Here is a 17,496-nt window from a genome sequence, read left to right on the forward strand (position 1 = left end):
ATTTTATTGGAATTACATTGAAAATATTGAAAATTTAACACTTTTTAAAATATTGTTTTCCTATCAAGAAATACATGTTTTCTATTTAATCCATATTTTATATCCCACAAAAAAGGCTTTTTTCACATTGACTCTATACATGTCTTTTTTTCCCCAGTTTTATTGAGAAATAATTGATATGTAAGTTTAAGGTGTTCAACATTTGACAGGTGTATATGCTGCAAAATGATTACTGTAAGATTAGTTAACATAACTATCACCTCACATGATAATTTTTTTGTAGTTAAAACATTTACTCTCTTAGTAACTTTCAAGTATATAATACAGTATTGTTAACTATAGTGACTGTGCTCTTCATTAGATCTCCAGAATTTATCTTATAACTGGTAGTCTGTATCCTTTGACCAACATCACTCTATTTCCTTAGCCCTTGGCAACCACCAATCTACTGTTCCTATGAGTTAAGCTTTTTTAGATTGCATCATGAAATCATACAATATTTGTCTTTCCCCACCTAACTTATTTCGCTTAGTATCACACCCTGAAGGTTCATCCATATGGCAGGATTTCTTTCTTTTTATGGCTAAATAATGTTCCATTGTATATATACCACATTTTCTTTATTATAAGTGTGAGGTGATATCTCACATTGTGGCTTTGATTTGCATTTCTTTGATGATCAGTGATGTTGAGCGCCTTTTCATGTACTTGTTGGCCATTCGTATGTCTTCTTTGGAAAATTGCCTATTCCAGTCCTCCGTCTATTTTTAATCGAATTTTTGTTTTTTGTTTTTTTCTGAATTGTATAAGTTCCTCATGTATTTTAGTATTAATTTCTTGTCAGATATATGATTTAAAAATATTTTCTTCCACTCCTTAGGTTGCCTTTTTATTTTGTTTCTTTTGCTGTGTAGAAGCTTTCTTGTTTGATGTATTTGTACTTGTTGCTTTTTCTTTTGTTGCTTGTGGTTTTGGTGTCATATCCAAAAAATCATTTCCAAGACCATTGTCAAAGAGCTATTCCCCTGTTGTCTTCTAGAAGTTTTACAAGTTTCAGACCATATATTTAAGTTTTAAATCCATTTCAAGTTAATTTTTGTGAGTGGTGTAAATTAGGGATCCAATTTTATTATTATTTTGCATATGAATATCCAGTTTTCTAAGCCCCATTTATTGAAGACACTTATATGTCCTAATTGGTATCATAAATTAAATCTTCACTTCTATTTTATTTTCTATGTAACAAAGCTATTGATATTTATTAAACTTGTAATTAGCCCTCTTACTGAATTCTCTTTTATTATTTTTTTTATTTTCTAGGTACAAATCACTGAAAAAATTATAATTTGTCCTCCTCCTACTTCATATTTACAGCTCATTTCTTTTTCCTGTTTAATTGCATTGGCTAGTCTTGCCCAAACACTATTGAAAACAAGAGAGATGATAATCTTTTTATTTTATTGTTGGACTTGAACTTTATGAGACTGCTTCTAGTGCCTTGTCCTTAAGCATAATACAATATTGGGCTTCACATTTCTGTCTTGTTCTCATTTCTCAGGCCTCAGCTAAGGTCATATCCTCAGGGAGGCTTTTTCTAACTACATGATCTAAAAATTCTTCACCCTTTCTTGTGGGTCTCTAATTATTACTTTGTTTTTTTCACAACTTTTTCTGTATTTTATTGTGCATTATGTATTGATTTCTGAAATTTGTTGTGCATTTACTTTTTCAAGTTGTTTACTATTGTTTTGCCTTCACTTAAATGTCAGATTCACTAGAGAAAGAACCTGCTCCGCCTAGTACGTAAGTACCTTTCTATTGATCAGTGAATACTGCATCTCCCTACTAAAAGAAAAATAAATGAATGCATTTACATTTCCTCCCATCTTCTCACTGTCTTCCATTTTATTTTGACATTGCCACGTTTTACTACATACACATACCACACGTTTCTCACCATCTGTAGTTGCATGTGTGAATTGCTTCCATATCACCAACAGTGTCTTTACCACTATTCTTTATCCCTTGTTAGCTTTGAGTTATTTTCTTCAAGGTCTCATGAGTGCAATAATACCTTTTCACGTTTGGGAGTCTCTGTTGTCTTTATATCTGAACAACTTACTAAGTATATATTTGGGTCACAATACATTTTCTTAAATATTTCTTAGAACTTTCTAGACATTGTTCCATTATCTCCAGTTAAGAAATATTACTCAAATTGGCATACTTTCTCTCTTCCCTTGTTCTGCTAGTGAGGACAGAGGTTATGCTGGTTACTTGTTTGCAATTAGGTTCATTTCCTCTGCCCGTCCCCCCGCCGCCCCCCACCCCACCTTTTCTTCCTTTCTCAGCATTGCAGAGAACGAGCCAAGCTCTCCTGCCCTTTTGCTTCTGGCTAAGTTTTGCCATGTAGGCAGAACTAGAGAAGAAGGAAAGCTTGGGTTTTTTCCCTTTTGCTTCAGATAAATCTTGGTCAGTGGTTTTGTCTTTTCCTTGGGTTCGGCTCCCTGGAGAAGAGCTATTCATACTCCCAGCTCTCTCCTTTGTCATTTTCTCCAGTCAGGCCTCCCTTAGTTTTGTCCTCCACCAATATCAGATTCCCTCCCATTGAAATACCTAATATGAGTTCCATTTTCTGACTGGACACTAATTCAGAGGTGATTAGACATGCTAAACTACACCAAAATTTTCTATCTTCCTTTCTCCAGCCATCATCTTTCAAAGATTATAGAACAGGTTCGTGCTCCTTCCATTGTTTTGATGTTTGCAGAGGAAGATTTGGGCTCTTTAAATACTTTTGTTAAGCATAGGGATAGTTCATCAGCTATCTTATCCTGCAATCCATTACCAGTATTTTACATAGTATCATTGGAACCCTCGGGCTTGTGAAACGGTTATAGAGAGATATAGCTGAGATTGCATTGGCATTTTAAAAATTAAAGTGCTTAACAACCATAGTATTATCACTTTATCAGTTTTGGCTCATAAAGGTAAAATATCAAGGCATAAAAATGAAAAAAAAAAGTGAAATTTAAGCAACAGGCTTGTAGACTTGAAATTTCAGAGTGACTCTGCTCAAGGTTTCCTCTTTAATCATGAATTTCTGATTTTTAAAATAAAAATTTAGAAAACATTAAGCTTAAATATTAGATACAAAACTGAGCAATCTTACAAATATTTAAAATGTATTCTTATTTCACACAAAAACCTTTGAGCACCCACTATGAGCGGATTTTTCTACGTGACAGGGATACACAATACACAAGACAAAAATTATTGTCCTTGCAGATCTGCCCTTCTCATTTAAGGTAATAATCCTGGAATTACCTAAACAAGATAAAACTTATTGTCATTCTAACACACCCACATAGGCTGATTGAATGGGCAGTTAACAGGCACCTTAAAAAAGAAAAATGTATTTATGAAGTACATACCATGGCATCAATCTTAATCTTCACAAAGGTAGAAAATTCTTCATCCCAGCCATTGTCCATTGGATGGGTATGTGTAGCACAGATGTGCTATTAGTGACATCTTAGAATGTGACTCGAGTGTTTCCTGCCTATACTGTCGTAAAAATTAGAAGGGCATGACTGGATGTCAAGGTATCATCTGAACCAAAGATACAGGCCTATCAAAGTGTCCTACGTTGTGAAACCCATAGTCCCCAACCCCTATGCTTCACCCAGTCCCGCCCTTCAGAAGCAAGACTAGTTCCTACTGGCCTATCACCCCAAGCTTATCACATCAGAAGTTGCATTTTGCTTCCCACTGGCTTATTTACTACTAAAATGTATTCACAGGAAACTAATTATTACTAATTAAACTGATTAATCCTGCTTAGAGAGACCACACTTCATAATGCTAACAGTGAAACAAGTTTACAAGTATGTTTTGGTAACCAATATAAAATTATTCCTTTCCTAAGATGAGGACCAAAATCAACATTTGAAAAAATATTAGTAATCTTTGTAAACTTAAACTGTCCATATCCCTTTAACATTCATAACTCATTTAACAAGTATTTATAGAGTACTATGTATTAGACAGTTCTTCTGAAGACTAGAGTGAAGGAATGAAATTGTGGCAGTGTTCTCTGATATGGGACATCAAGGCCTCTGAGGTGATCTTTGAGAAGACTGAATGGGCAGCAAGCTGCGCAAGTGTCTAAGACCAGAGCTTTGCAGAAAGAAAATGCGAAAACACTAAGATGGAAATGCAATGAGCAAGGAAGAAACTAGTGGATGAGATTGTGGTACTCAGGAGCCTGAAACTATAAAGAGCAGCTTTGGATTTTGTTGAGCGAGCATGAGATCACTGAAGGATTATGAACAGAATATATAATTTACATTTCTTTGGCGGTCTATAGAGACTAGATTGTGTATGTGTGGTGGTGAACTATGAGTAGAAGCAAAGAGAAGGGTGAAGAGGTTGTGCCAGCGGCCTGGTTCAAAGACGATTGTGGACTGGAATAGTAAACATGGAAGTAGAAGTTACAGATCCAAAATATATTTTGAAGGCAGAGCTTGTGGATCTTGATTGATAGATTAAATATAGGGTGAAGGTGTTAAGAGGAAAAATAAAAAAAGATGACTCCTGTTTGGGTCTTAAGCAACTGAGGGAATCATGGTGTCAATTATTAAAAATAGGAAAACTAGAGGTTAAATGTCTGAAGCCCAAATCAAGAGTTCCCTTTTTTAGAGAATTTGCAACGTTAAGGCTAGTATCTAAGCTTATTGTTAATGGGAGCTCAGAGATCAAGATGAGGTAACCTGGATGAAAGAGACTTTAGAGTGAGATTCTTAAAGCCAAGGGCCTTGATGAGGTCACCTAGGCAGACTGCACTTTATGGCACTCCCAAAGTTCAGAAATCAGGAAATAAAGGGTACAGCAAATTAGAACAGGATTTAAATAATCCCAACCTTCAAGCCAAAATTATTAAAATACTGCAATTAAGAAATTATTTTATAACTGACACATTAAAATTTTAGCAGATATTTTCTTAAATGCAAATTATGCATTCTAACTTTCAAAATACTGTTCTGAAATAACTGCACAATATAGTCAAAACATATTTATTACTTTTTAGTGTCATTTTGTACACTCCAGTACAAATACAAGAATATAGCCATATTTACAGGTATTGAAAAGAAGTTCATATATCCAAACCCCACATCTAAACACAGTAACTTTAAGTTCTGAACTACAATAGCTCTGATTTGCAGTGATTTACTTCATACCTTGCCTCCTCCCCTTTGAAATAATCCCTTAAAGCTAAGGCTATTTAAACAGAATAAATTATTTTTGAAATGGGATAACAATTCATTCTTCGCAAAGTTTTAAGCACTTCCTTCCCAAGATTTTACAAGTGTGAAACATATATAAAATTAGAAGATAAAACCATTCATTTGGGTTATTAAAAGCATAATGTCTTTAAAAAGGGCGGATACATTGAATTTTCAGAGTGCTAAAAATCTGGAAATATAGTCCAAGTCTTAAAATTAAGTCAAACTAGCTACCCAGAAAAGTAGGGAAATTGGTTCTTCAGGGGAAACTTTCTAACGGACCCACCTTCACAAAATACATTTTATTACAACATAGTTTTAAAGATTTAAATATGACTACTAATGTTCCTTTAAAAAAAAAAAAAAACCCTGAGGTTTCCTAGGAGCTATTCATATTTCTATTTTCAAATTATCTGAACCAAGATGCCCGCCAAAACGAGACACATGTTCAAAGCCACCGCAATAGTCTAACTAAAGAATTTTCTTGGATATCACGCCTGTTATAACCCATTTCCCATTTGCCTCAAGAATACTCGCCATGGCGCTTGCAGATGCAGCGTTTACCCCGAGATAACTCATGGATTACAGTCCTGTCTCTTAAAGTTTGCTACAAAACATCTTATTATTTTCTCAATGCTCTAGTGTATCCAGTGTCTTTGGAAACAAATGACAGCACTCTATAGCGTTCTGTTTTCAGCAGTGGTATTTCCATTTACAAAATATCATTCTCGATAGCTGAAAATGTCAAATCCTAGAAAATGTAGACTTCCTATGCATGATGTTAACAGTTGTTAGCCAAAGACTCATTTGATGAATCCGATTTATGTATACATTTCTGTTACATCAGAATTAGAGACAAGTTGTTCAAAAATAACTCCAAGAAGTTTTTTATTTTCAGTTGAAAATCAGATTTGCTTCAGCCTCAGAACATGTTTATGTAAAATTAAATGAACGCTGGCAGCGAGCCAGGTTAGTAACTGGACACGTCTGTATTAAAGTGCAATATTTACTACAGAATTATAAGTGAATCAAATATTGTAAAAATATCCTACAAAAAAATTAAATTTTCTGTTTAAAAATTGACCAGAAAATTCTAAATCAGGCATCTTCTAAATGTATGTGAGCAATTCACTTAGGAATGTAAAGTTTTTAAAGCAAAGAAATAAGGGGATATCTATCAATAAACTATTATTAGCAAGTCAAATTCAAATTTACCTCAAATCATAAGTCAAGTTGCCATCTGATCAGGAAACACGTGCCTACCACATCACAAATTGCTCACTTCTTTCCCGGAAAGATACAGGACTGCATCAGCAAAGGTTCTAGCTTAACACAGCTCTTCAGAGTTTCATTTACAAGCACTTATCAAGTCCAGCATATGTTAACAATCTCACAGGTATAAACATTTCATGATATAATTTATGACATTCGTTTCTTCTTACATTTTAAATGTATTCTTAAGTTACAAAAAATCAGTTTCCAGCATGATTTTAATTCCACTTAGTTACACTGGAACATTTTCGTATATTAGAAATTATCATCCATACTACTGCTTACAGTTTAATTTATTGAGAAGTCTCATTATTTTCTATACTTTATGCTTTAAAGAACAAGAGCAATTTCAAAATTTTAGTATCCCAGAATGTAATAACATTAATAACGTCCAACATTACAAAATAAGCCCTTGGTGCTGGCAGTTCTAAAAGCAAATGAATGCATCTGCCTCGAAAGGAAAAAAGAAAAAAGTAAATTGGATAAATTAAGATTTTGAAATTAAAAGACTTTTCTACATAAAGAAACCCTTGTGATTTGATATAATACTGGCAGTGTCATGCTAAGGCCAGGTGACCAATATTTTTAGCAAAGAAAAAAAAGCCAAGGTGATTTTATAGTAGCAATAGTTTCTTTTTTTATTTTAATATACTTTAGGAAACAATATACAAAGCTGAGCTTTCCCACCATTTCCAGATAACAGCAGGAAGCTCCAATTACACAAATTTAGCGTTTTGTGATGGCTAAGAACAGCAGTCAGCACCAGACTTGAACAGTTAGCTACAACACAAACATCCTTCAAAATGAAATGTCATAATAGCAAGACAGGTAAACCAGGGTTAAACAAATGACAACCACTTGGGAAATGACTTAATCATTCTTGTTGAATGTCATATTTCATTAAATATCTTATACACAATTTCCTGTTGATATGCTTTAAACAAAGCCTCCCTTAAGGAATTATTTCAATTAAGTATAAATATCCAACAAGAATAGTTCTGATAAAGAAACCCCAGGCAGTTCAAATTCTAATATGCATTGACCGAAGGAAAAGAAAAATAACAATTTGCTTGTTTTAACATGTTTATTACAACAGATACAATTCACATCTGACTAGCTTTGTTTCCTCTTTCCCCTCCCACAACCATGTTCATTGGGCCATTTCCTTACATTTGAGCAATCAATGTACTTTCAGCACACACGCCCAGCAGTACTTTTTAGGTCCATTCTTACAGGGTGCAAATGGATTTCAATAATTTATACAAACAAGTGGGTTATGCTCAATCACTGCAATTTTAAGCTACTGTACACAGGAATGAAAAGGTTATAGAAAAGTGCCATAGCAACAGTGCCTTAAGAAAGGAGAAAAAGAGGAGCCTTAAAAAATGGATAAAATCAGATCAAGGATTTCAGAGGGAAATGGAACACACGGGAAATGAAAAAAACATTTCTCTGCAAAACAAATGGAGAAGCACTGCTCTTGATCAGGTGCAAGTGTGGAAACAGTTGTTTCATGATATTTTGTACACTGCCCATATGGTTCAAAATTGTATCCTTAGACACATCGCCTGGCGCTTGCACTGAATTTTTGAAAATGCAAGATTTCTGAATGATAAATTAACCCCCCCCCTCTTTTTTTCTTAAAAAAGCTAATTTTGCAGACAGGTTTACATGTAAAAGGCTAGGTATTTAGCCACCTCAGCATTGATTAGTTTTGGGTGTCTAAGCTCTGTTACACATGGCTTCCCATGGCTTCACTCTACAAAACATATTTACAACGTGAAGAATACATCTACAAGAAATCTACATTTCAAGGGTTTTACAAATCAATCTTGTCTCTTTCCCCTGAATTGACTCTCACAAACCCCGTCCCCTTGTCATTTCCTTTGCCCAGCTTAACGGTCCAAAGTCTACTTGAATGCAGCTCAAAATGTTAAGATTGGGCAATAGATTTACAGTTCCTGTACTCAAAACCATGTGCAATTATTCACATCTTCAAACCATGAAGGAATTCTGATTTTTTAGCTTTTCGAGTTCCTTAATTTGTTGTCTCAAAAATAGTATCCTGAAAAATAAAAGAAGGCATTAGAACTGTGTGGTCATGTTACAGAAAATCCAAAGCAAACTTTTAACAACAAAAATATTTTTGAAAAGAAAATGAGCAACTACTAGTTAAAACAAAATAATTAAAAACTGATTAGTTTACAGTGAAGACAAAATAACCACTGAATATATGATATATACTAAAGTATTAAGATGACAAAATTAGAATGTTTCCTAGTTTTACAACATTTCTCAATGATTAATCTGAACACTAACATCACACAAAAGCAATAGATATTAAACATGAGATAAATCTACATTGCATTTTTTTCTGGGCACAATACAGTAAGTCTGGAATTAACTAGGTGCAAGAGGCTCATCATTTTGAAGAACAGTTTTCAATATAAATGTAGGTTCATAAAAATGGAGCCTGGTCCAAGTCTCATTGACATGTATGTTTAAAACGAACTCCACGGCTAACTAGATTTCCATTAACTTCATAAAATCATTCCTATTCTGACCCCTCTCTTCTGTGAACTGTGACATTTACTGCCTATACCAGGGAATTAGGAAAAATCATGTACTGGCTTGATATTTGTTTTAATGTTACAATATGGAATAGTATACTTTCCTGAAAGCTAAATCATCTGTCTAGCAAGCCAAAATGTAGTTAAGCTTAATGTCAAAACTACTTTCAGAACAATCCTAAAGTAAAAAAGATCCCAGTTGATATCGAAAAGATGCCTACAGATATTTTAGTAATTGAAAAGTTAAATAAAAACTCAACTTTTCCAAGTTTAGTACAAACCCCAACCTGGTACTTACTAAATATTTGTGGTTTCATGATAAAATTAACTCTACCTTACATAGACTGGATGTAAGGTAGAGTATTTAGTTTAAAGTTTGTCCTCAATTTTGTAACAGGCATTTAAAAAATATCTACACTATTTACTGGATGTAGATATCTTACTTGAGTAAAAATATTAGATTAAGAAATGTGAGACAAAAGATATGTTACGTTGTGATAAGAAATAGTACCAAAATGTGTGTGTGGGGGGGTGGGAGGGAGGAAGAAAAGAAAGGAAGAAAAGAAAATACGAGACAGTAAGAGTTTAGGTGATAACAATTCAAGAAACAGATATACGAACATCACTGAACTTGCCGGACAACTAAATTCTTAGTGTAATTTCCAAGGGATCTATCAGTGATGCGAGGACAATGTAAACAGTGATTTGAAATTTCAATTGAAATAAGTACCCTCAGCAATAGCCAAGTACCCACAATTCAATAAGCCTCAACTGAAGAGTGGACTCTTTAAAATCAGTTGCTGTCTAGTTTCACATTTTAAATAATATATTACTATACCTAAGCATTATAAGAAAAAGTCTAACAAAGCATTTACCATGGGTTAAGATAACTTAAATCTAGAAGCCATTATTGTTCATCAGAAATAGTATTAAATTATACAAATTAATTATAGTATTACAGAAAGTGATAATAATACATACAGAGAACTTTAAATTTCAGAACTGAAATTTATGTTCTTCAGTCTGACTTAAGAGACATAACGCTAAGAAACAAACTTTTAGCAAAAAAATTACCTTTGCTCTCGCAAAGTTGCTTGAATTTCACATACTCGGACTAACGATCTTAAATTTTTTAATTCAGTACAAATTTCTGACATGTGAACGCTTCCCATGTTATGCGCTTCTTCTCGTAATCTTGATGCCTACAATTAAAGACATGAAAATCCTATGACATGAAAATTACATGAAATGTAAGTAACATTCACATATAAAAAAATTATATTTTTGAGTAGAACTTTATATGAAGATTATAGAATAATCGTTTTCTTTAAAAATCTGCAAAAAATATAAGGGGAAAAATGATTTTCTTTAAAAATCAAAACAAAAACAAAAAAACTGTCTCATATGGTAGGAGGAACTTATTCTAAGATTTATCCCCTCAGGTTTCTTGAGAAAATAGCATTTCCAATCTCAGAATAATATAGCATTATGATAGGACAATTCATGATCTGAAGCTAATAAAAAAGATTCTGGATCAGCGAAAGCGAAGTTCAGGTATAACACTGATAAAACAGCCTCACTGTATTCCTGTATCATGAGATACACAACACAGCTATGTGAACTAATGAACATTTCAGATGGTCAGTTGTCTGATAAAAGGCTTAGAAGCCAATGGCAATAACTGCAATGTCTTAAAGTCCCTCACCCCAAAGTAAAAATGTTTTCTAACTTCCAGTAGAGATAGTCTAGTGAGAGAGTCATAAGATTAACAGTATTAACAAATTCTAAAACTATCAGAGGGGCTGGCTGAGTGGAAAAAGCACAGTGGCTTTGAGCCACATCATTGTATTAACTTGGATGACCTTGGTATATTCTATTTGGTCCTTTAGGGCCTCATTGGTAAAATGGGAAAACTCATTATCCTCACCGGTTAGTTTTAAGTAGAGAAAATAAAATGTAAAGCACTTAGCACAGAGCTAGCTATATGCGGAGTACTTGATAATGATAGCAATAATGATAATTATATTAAAATATTTTATGTGAAACCACAAGTGGCTTCATAAACACCCTCCAAGTATATCAAATATATTATAAAATGACTACAGACAACTTAATCAGAAATTAGTTCTTTTAAATATAGCTTGAGTTCAGCAGTCTAAATTAGATTTTCTAAAAGCAGAACTAAGTTATATTTTGGTAGTCAATAAAGGTAAAACATATGCTGTGAACCATGTAACAACATACCTGCTTCTCTGCATGATCTGCAGGCCATCCTTGAACATGCTTTATGAGATTTTCATTGAAGTGTGCTGCTAGCGTAGGTGTTAATGAACATGTAGGTCGAGTAGATGAATTCTGTGGTACAACTGCTGCATTTGATGCATTACTGCTAGAAGTATGATTTGGACCAGGTGATGGACTTCTCTGGCTACTGCAAGAGAAAACACAATTGAATGTGTAGTATATCTAAAAGCAGTTTCTAGGTATCCTAGAAATTGTTAATACCTTCTATTAATTTAAAGATATCCAAATACCTAAGAAAAATTTGTTATTTTAACATCAGATAAAATTTAAAATCCAAAGTAAATTTATATCATGTATTCCTCAATATGGTTTTTTTTTTGGGGGGGGGGGGAAGAGTCCTTTTAACAATAATATCAGAGACAAATTTAAAATAACAGTACTCTCCAAATTTGACAGCAGAACTCGATGATTGTATAATACAATGAGTAATAAGAATGTAACTAAGAAATGGTCACATTTTAACAGTTGTAGATATAAGGGACATCTAGATATTATTATATTAAATATATGTAGATAAGGACGGGAAAATATATACTGCCTTTGTTTTAATAGCAGAGCAAAGTATTGAATCAGAGGGTGAAATAATGTGAAGCAAAACAGAGACATTTTATTGGACAGCAATGAATGAGTTTAGTGGCAAAATAAGACCAAAAAGTAACACTCTGAGATTATCTTCTTTTAAAACTGTATGGTTTAGGCTAGGGTTTGGGGGTATGGTGGTGAGAACCAAAAATTTAATCACCCAAGTTGATTTCCTACCTGCTTCACCAGACTTGGCTCTGAATGTATTTCAGTTATTTCCAAAAACTAAATCTCCCAAAGGATGAAGAGTTTTCATCACTGAGGATATTTAAAATAATACTGCAGCCTCTAAAGACAATTTAAAAGAAGAATTTCCCAAAAGTGTTCTGAGCAATGGCAACATTGCTGGAGTAAGTAGACAGCTTCCCAAGGTGATTATTTTGAAGGGAACAACTCTCATTTGGATGTGTAAGTTCTGAAATGCTTGTTTAGAAAACAACAATAAAAACAACAGTTGAATTATTTTGCCACCTCGCAGAAAGAAATAAAATAGGAAAATCAATCAAATAAAAATCATTTAAAGTTGTATTTGTTCATTAACAAAGAAAAGTGACAACACAATACAGCTCTATCTGACAAGCAATCCATACAGGGTCAGAGTTGTAGTTAATAGGAGAGCCTGACACACACCAGTTGGCAAATATTGGCCCAAGATTTAGATGTGAGATTTTTGGCTTCATCAATACTCTCAAATCTAAAACTGCCATGAGATTTAAAATGTCATTTCCAATAAATAAACTATTATAAAACCATGTGCCCTCTTTGTATAAGTTATCACATATTGTTACTCCTATCATAGTCCACTAAGTGAAATTCTAAAGAGCCACTCTCCTTAAAATAAGCCAGGTTTCACCACTAAAGACAAAAATCTATTTGTTGTAGGTTTGCCTTTATAAATTTTATAATACCTAAAACTAAGTTAGGCTAGGGTATACATGGATTCTTCTAAGACCAAGTTCGATTATACAGTTATAATATTCGAGCAATGCAATATTAAGGAAAAAATGTCGCAACATGTAACATCAACTTACTTTGAACGCTGAAGACTTCGAGGAGAGACAGGTTCATGACCTTGTGGCTTGTCAGCAGTTATAGGCTGCTGCTGTGTGGCCGATTGTGAAACTGGTCCTTGCTTAACTACTGGAGTACTAACCTGAAATGTCAAAATCTGGTGAGAAAGGCTTCTATCACATGGACAAATGGCAATGGAAACTAGGTAAAAGCAAAAGCTCTATCAATAAAACTTATCAATTATCCTAAATTGTTTTAATTAAGATTAATATTAGTGACACAGACAGATAATAGCTCCCTTATCCTCAGGGGATACATCCCAAGACCCCCAGTGGAGGCCTGAAACCGCACATAGTGCCAAACACTATATACAGGTGGTACTCTTCAACAGGTACTAGAACAACGTTGTTTCATTATAATGCTGACAGAAATTTAAGACTGTTCATATCAATTGGCCTGTGGTAAAATTTCTTTCATTATATGTTGTTTTGCTTAAAGTTGCAAAACCAATCAACAATATTAAGTGAGGAGATACTGTATCTACTATATTTTTCCTATACATACATACCTACGGTTAATTTATGGTAAAGTTTAATTTATAATTAGGCATGGTAAGAGATTAACGATAATAACTTAAAATAGAAAAATTGTAACAGTATACTATAATAAAAGTTACCATGAATGTATGGTCTCTCTCTCTCCCCCTGATAACCAAGATAGCTACACTAAGGGACTAATTGGGCAGGTAGCTTATACAGATGGATATGTTGGTCAAAGGAATGATTCAAGTCCAGGGAGGGAGGGATCAGGATAGCACGAGAGATTTCTTCATGCCACTCAGAAAAGCGTGCAATTTAACTTATGAAATGTTTATTTCTGGCATTTTCCATTTAATAGTTTGTGACAGCAGTTGACCGCAGGTAACTGAAATCACTGATAAGTGGGAATCTAACTGTACTTAACTGTATAAAGTAGTCATTTAGGCCCCCAAATCCACATACCCCTGCAAATCTAGTTAATGATCTTAAACACCATAAAACTAGAAATTTAAAGAAGTGGAATCAAATGAATTTCTAAAGGTCATGCAGTCAGAAAAGTCAAGGTTTGAGACTAGGATCTAACTTCATAAAATGTCCCAAGACCATACAATTACTTTCCTTAGCATAGCAACATAAGACACTAGTCCTACCGATTTTGAGCCCGGTTTTCTATCCAATACACTATCATACCTCTTCTGATTTATAGTCATGTGATTCATAGCCTTTTAGTCAAAGAAGGTACATATACTACAGAGGTCCCATAAGATTACAATGAAGATGAAAAATTCCTATCACCTAGTGACATCTTAACCCCTAGTGAAATACCTACAGTATTCAGTATAGTAACATGCTGTACAGTTTTGTAGCCTAGAAATTGTAGGGGAACAGACACTGTTACCCCAAAATATGTTTATTTGGCATAAGGCTTATTTTAGGCTGGTTAAAGTAACAGCAGACATGGGAGAAGCTCTGAAAACCAAGCAGAAGCTACCCTTTGTAAAAGACATTTATATTTGCAAGTGAAATCTCTATTTGTAAAGGTGTCTCCCTCAGTGTACCAGGAAGAGGAGAGATGACCATATGCCAGAAACTCTTACCAATGCAGAAGACAAGAACTTTACCCTTATTGTCTGCACTTTTCCCAGTAACCTCCCGTAACAGACTCGCCCACTTCTAACATCTTTTGTCTTCAGCTGAAGATGGTATTTAAGGTGACTTCAGACATTTTAGCAAGTTACCCAGTTTTCCTGGGTCTCTCCCATGTATATAGGAAGTATACACGTAATTAAACTTTTGTTTTCTATTGTTAATCTGTCTTTTATTACAGGAACATCTCAGCCAAGAAGCCAGAAGAGTAGAGGGAAAATTAATTTTCCTCACCTACAGAGCAACAAGCCATCCCATATAACTAAGGTGTGTAGTAGGCCATACCATCTAAGTTTGCATAAGTACACTCTATGATGTTTGCACAACAAAGCCAAAGCTGCACATGACTGTACTGTTACTTCTACATCAATAAAAACAAATGTTACTACCATATAGATATAGTTGCCTAAATTTCCACCACACATGGATAAAAAGTACAGATTGGTCATTATAGAGATATATACTAAGAGGTACAGGATTGCCAGTGGGGATCATAATACTATTCATATCCAGATGTCAGAGAAACAGAAAACAAAGCGTTTTAAATATAAGCCCCAAATTAAGGCACAAAAGCAGATGGGGCCATTTGTGATTAAGTCACACCTTATAGCAGCAGAGTTTTATGTTTGGGGTTTTTTTTTTTTTTGGATGATGTGATATTCTCCCAAACAAATCTAGATGGCCCTGCTACTCCTTTAACAAACTTTTTTTTATAAGTTCTACATGAGATCGAATGTCTACTTATTTTTAAAAACAACCTGAAAAAGTTTTGAATGAAAAAAAAAACTTGACAGCCATTGCTAAGGGATGTGAAACGCTAATTTTTATAACTGACTATAAAACTAACACTATCACTTATTTCATTTTTAGTCATCATTTACTATTAAGACACTATTGTAAAGACAAGTTTTAAGCATCAAGAATAAGATCTCTTTTGCTGAAATGCACATAAAATATAAACCTTAAGGAATCACATAATTGTCAACTCGGAATTTTAAAAATCAATCTAGACTGACCATAACACATGCACAGGTATTAAATGGTTGAAGTAGGGAAGAGATTAGCCAACAGAAAGACAAAAAGCTGGCCAACCATTAATTTCAAGCTATGTTTCAATTTTTATATCAAGCATTCTGCTTATGATTTTATTTGAATAAAGAATTCTTTGGCACAGAATTTTGAAACAGTCCATTGTTTTTACAATAACTAAAAATAATTTTCTCCTACATTTACCATTAAGAGTAAAAAAAAGTCACAGCTTGTATGTACTGTAGGGTCTTCTTTATAGACCATTAAGAATAGATCGGTATTTTTCTAACTGCTGTTAAGAGCCGTCCATTTAAGATTTTGAGTGGACCAGCTTAGCAAAATGAGTTTTCTATTTGGAAAGACTTAAGTCTCAAATTCTGATTCTACCACAAAAACTAGATTTAACCAAAGGCTTAATTTTGTCTATTAAATGAGGCAAAAAGAAGTTGATTTTCATGATGCGAAAGTTTAACATATAAAGAAGCTCTTAGCACAGAAACTGACTCATCTCTGCAATAAAAGTATGTGAGAGAAAATCATGTAAAACACGTTCTCTCATATCTTTAGAGTTTGGAAATTCTACAACTATTAGGACTTACTTAATATACCCTACTTTATCCTACTCTCCATGCTACAAATCCCTAAGCCAATAAAGAGAACAGAATCAGTGTATAAAAGTAGCACAGGTGCAATTCTATTCTCCGCCCAATTAACTGAGAACTTCTAGCCTGGCATCTATTCTCACTCACCTGTCATTCACTCCACCATTTCATTCTCCAAGGGCTTATTCTACTATACAGATTCTAAAACATTAAACTTATTTTTCCAAAAGTAAGTGGTTTCGTTTCCAAATTTCCCTTGAAGGGGACATACCTTTGGCTGTGATGAAACAGGAGGAGTACTAATCAAAGGTTTGATAGGGACTGTGTTAGTCTGAGGTGTGCTTATTCTTGGAGACACATAGGATCTTGGGGATGACGCATCAGACGTTAAAGACATTGGAGACTGATTAGATGGTTGGGCTGCAAAAGAGTGAAGCAGTTAATTTCAAATAAACCAAAAACCTCTGTAATATATATGGAGATCTTTGCATCTCTCCACATTCCTCACCCCTCCAAACAGAACATTTATCTGAAAAAGTAAAAATCTGAGATACTGGGACCACACTGACTAAATGAGCTTTGTATTAGAGATAAGCATATACCCAGTGTGGCCCTCTCTAAGACTAGAGCAAGAAGGTAGCCTGAACCCATTCTCCCATGGAAGGCATCCTCATCGTCCTTACTTCTTTCTTCTTCTACATTTAGGCCCCATTATCTCCCTTAGTCTCCTGCCTCATGAAGCTAAGTGAAGGGTTGTCAAAGTCTTTTCACTATTATACTTCAACTTTAGATCAGTTAGTCCTGCTCAATTTACCAGCTTTCTGAATTAGGGCCGGGGGACAAATCAAAGTGACCCTTTCATTTCTCTTTTGTTCCTATGTGTATCTTTCGCCCAGATACCTTCACAGGGAAGAGAGAGAGCTGTTTCAAGGCAGGACTTGGGCATTTCTGTATCCTCTAGTCAAAAACCATCTAACATCAACCTGAACCAAACTTCGACTTTCATTAAAATATATTCGCCTATGGCCATGCTATCCTGAACATGCCTAAACCCATCTGATCTTGGAAGCTAAGCAGGGTCGAGCCTGGTTAGTATTTGGATGGGAGACCACCTAGGAAGACCAGGTGCTATAGTTGTTAAAAAAAATTAAAATAA

At 34.3% G+C, this 17,496-nt stretch overlaps 1 protein-coding gene and 1 pseudogene across 10 annotated transcripts in view; one reads left to right on the plus strand and one right to left on the minus strand.

The window, feature by feature from the left end:
• Nucleotides 1-7,169: 7,169 nt before the first annotated feature.
• The window catches only part of WAC (WW domain containing adaptor with coiled-coil), a 77,782-nt gene continuing 67,455 nt past the window's right edge, over nt 7,170-17,496 (minus strand). For all 10 annotated transcript variants that reach the window (XM_011369500.2, XM_011369506.2, XM_011369503.2 and 7 more), the window contains 5 exons: nt 16,612-16,760; nt 13,045-13,166; nt 11,372-11,558; nt 10,202-10,329; nt 7,170-8,622 (listed from right to left, as the gene is read on the minus strand). In XM_011369500.2, coding sequence (XP_011367802.1) covers nt 8,553-8,622; nt 10,202-10,329; nt 11,372-11,558; nt 13,045-13,166; nt 16,612-16,760 — 656 coding nt within the window. In that variant the 3' untranslated portion in view covers nt 7,170-8,552. The remainder of the gene's footprint in view (nt 8,623-10,201; nt 10,330-11,371; nt 11,559-13,044; nt 13,167-16,611; nt 16,761-17,496) is intronic.
• On the plus strand, nt 17,359-17,477 carry LOC111745266 (annotated as a pseudogene).

This window comes from Pteropus vampyrus, unplaced genomic scaffold (genome assembly GCF_000151845.1).
Source record: "Pteropus vampyrus isolate Shadow unplaced genomic scaffold, Pvam_2.0 Scaffold150, whole genome shotgun sequence".
NCBI lineage: Eukaryota > Metazoa > Chordata > Mammalia > Chiroptera > Pteropodidae > Pteropus > Pteropus vampyrus.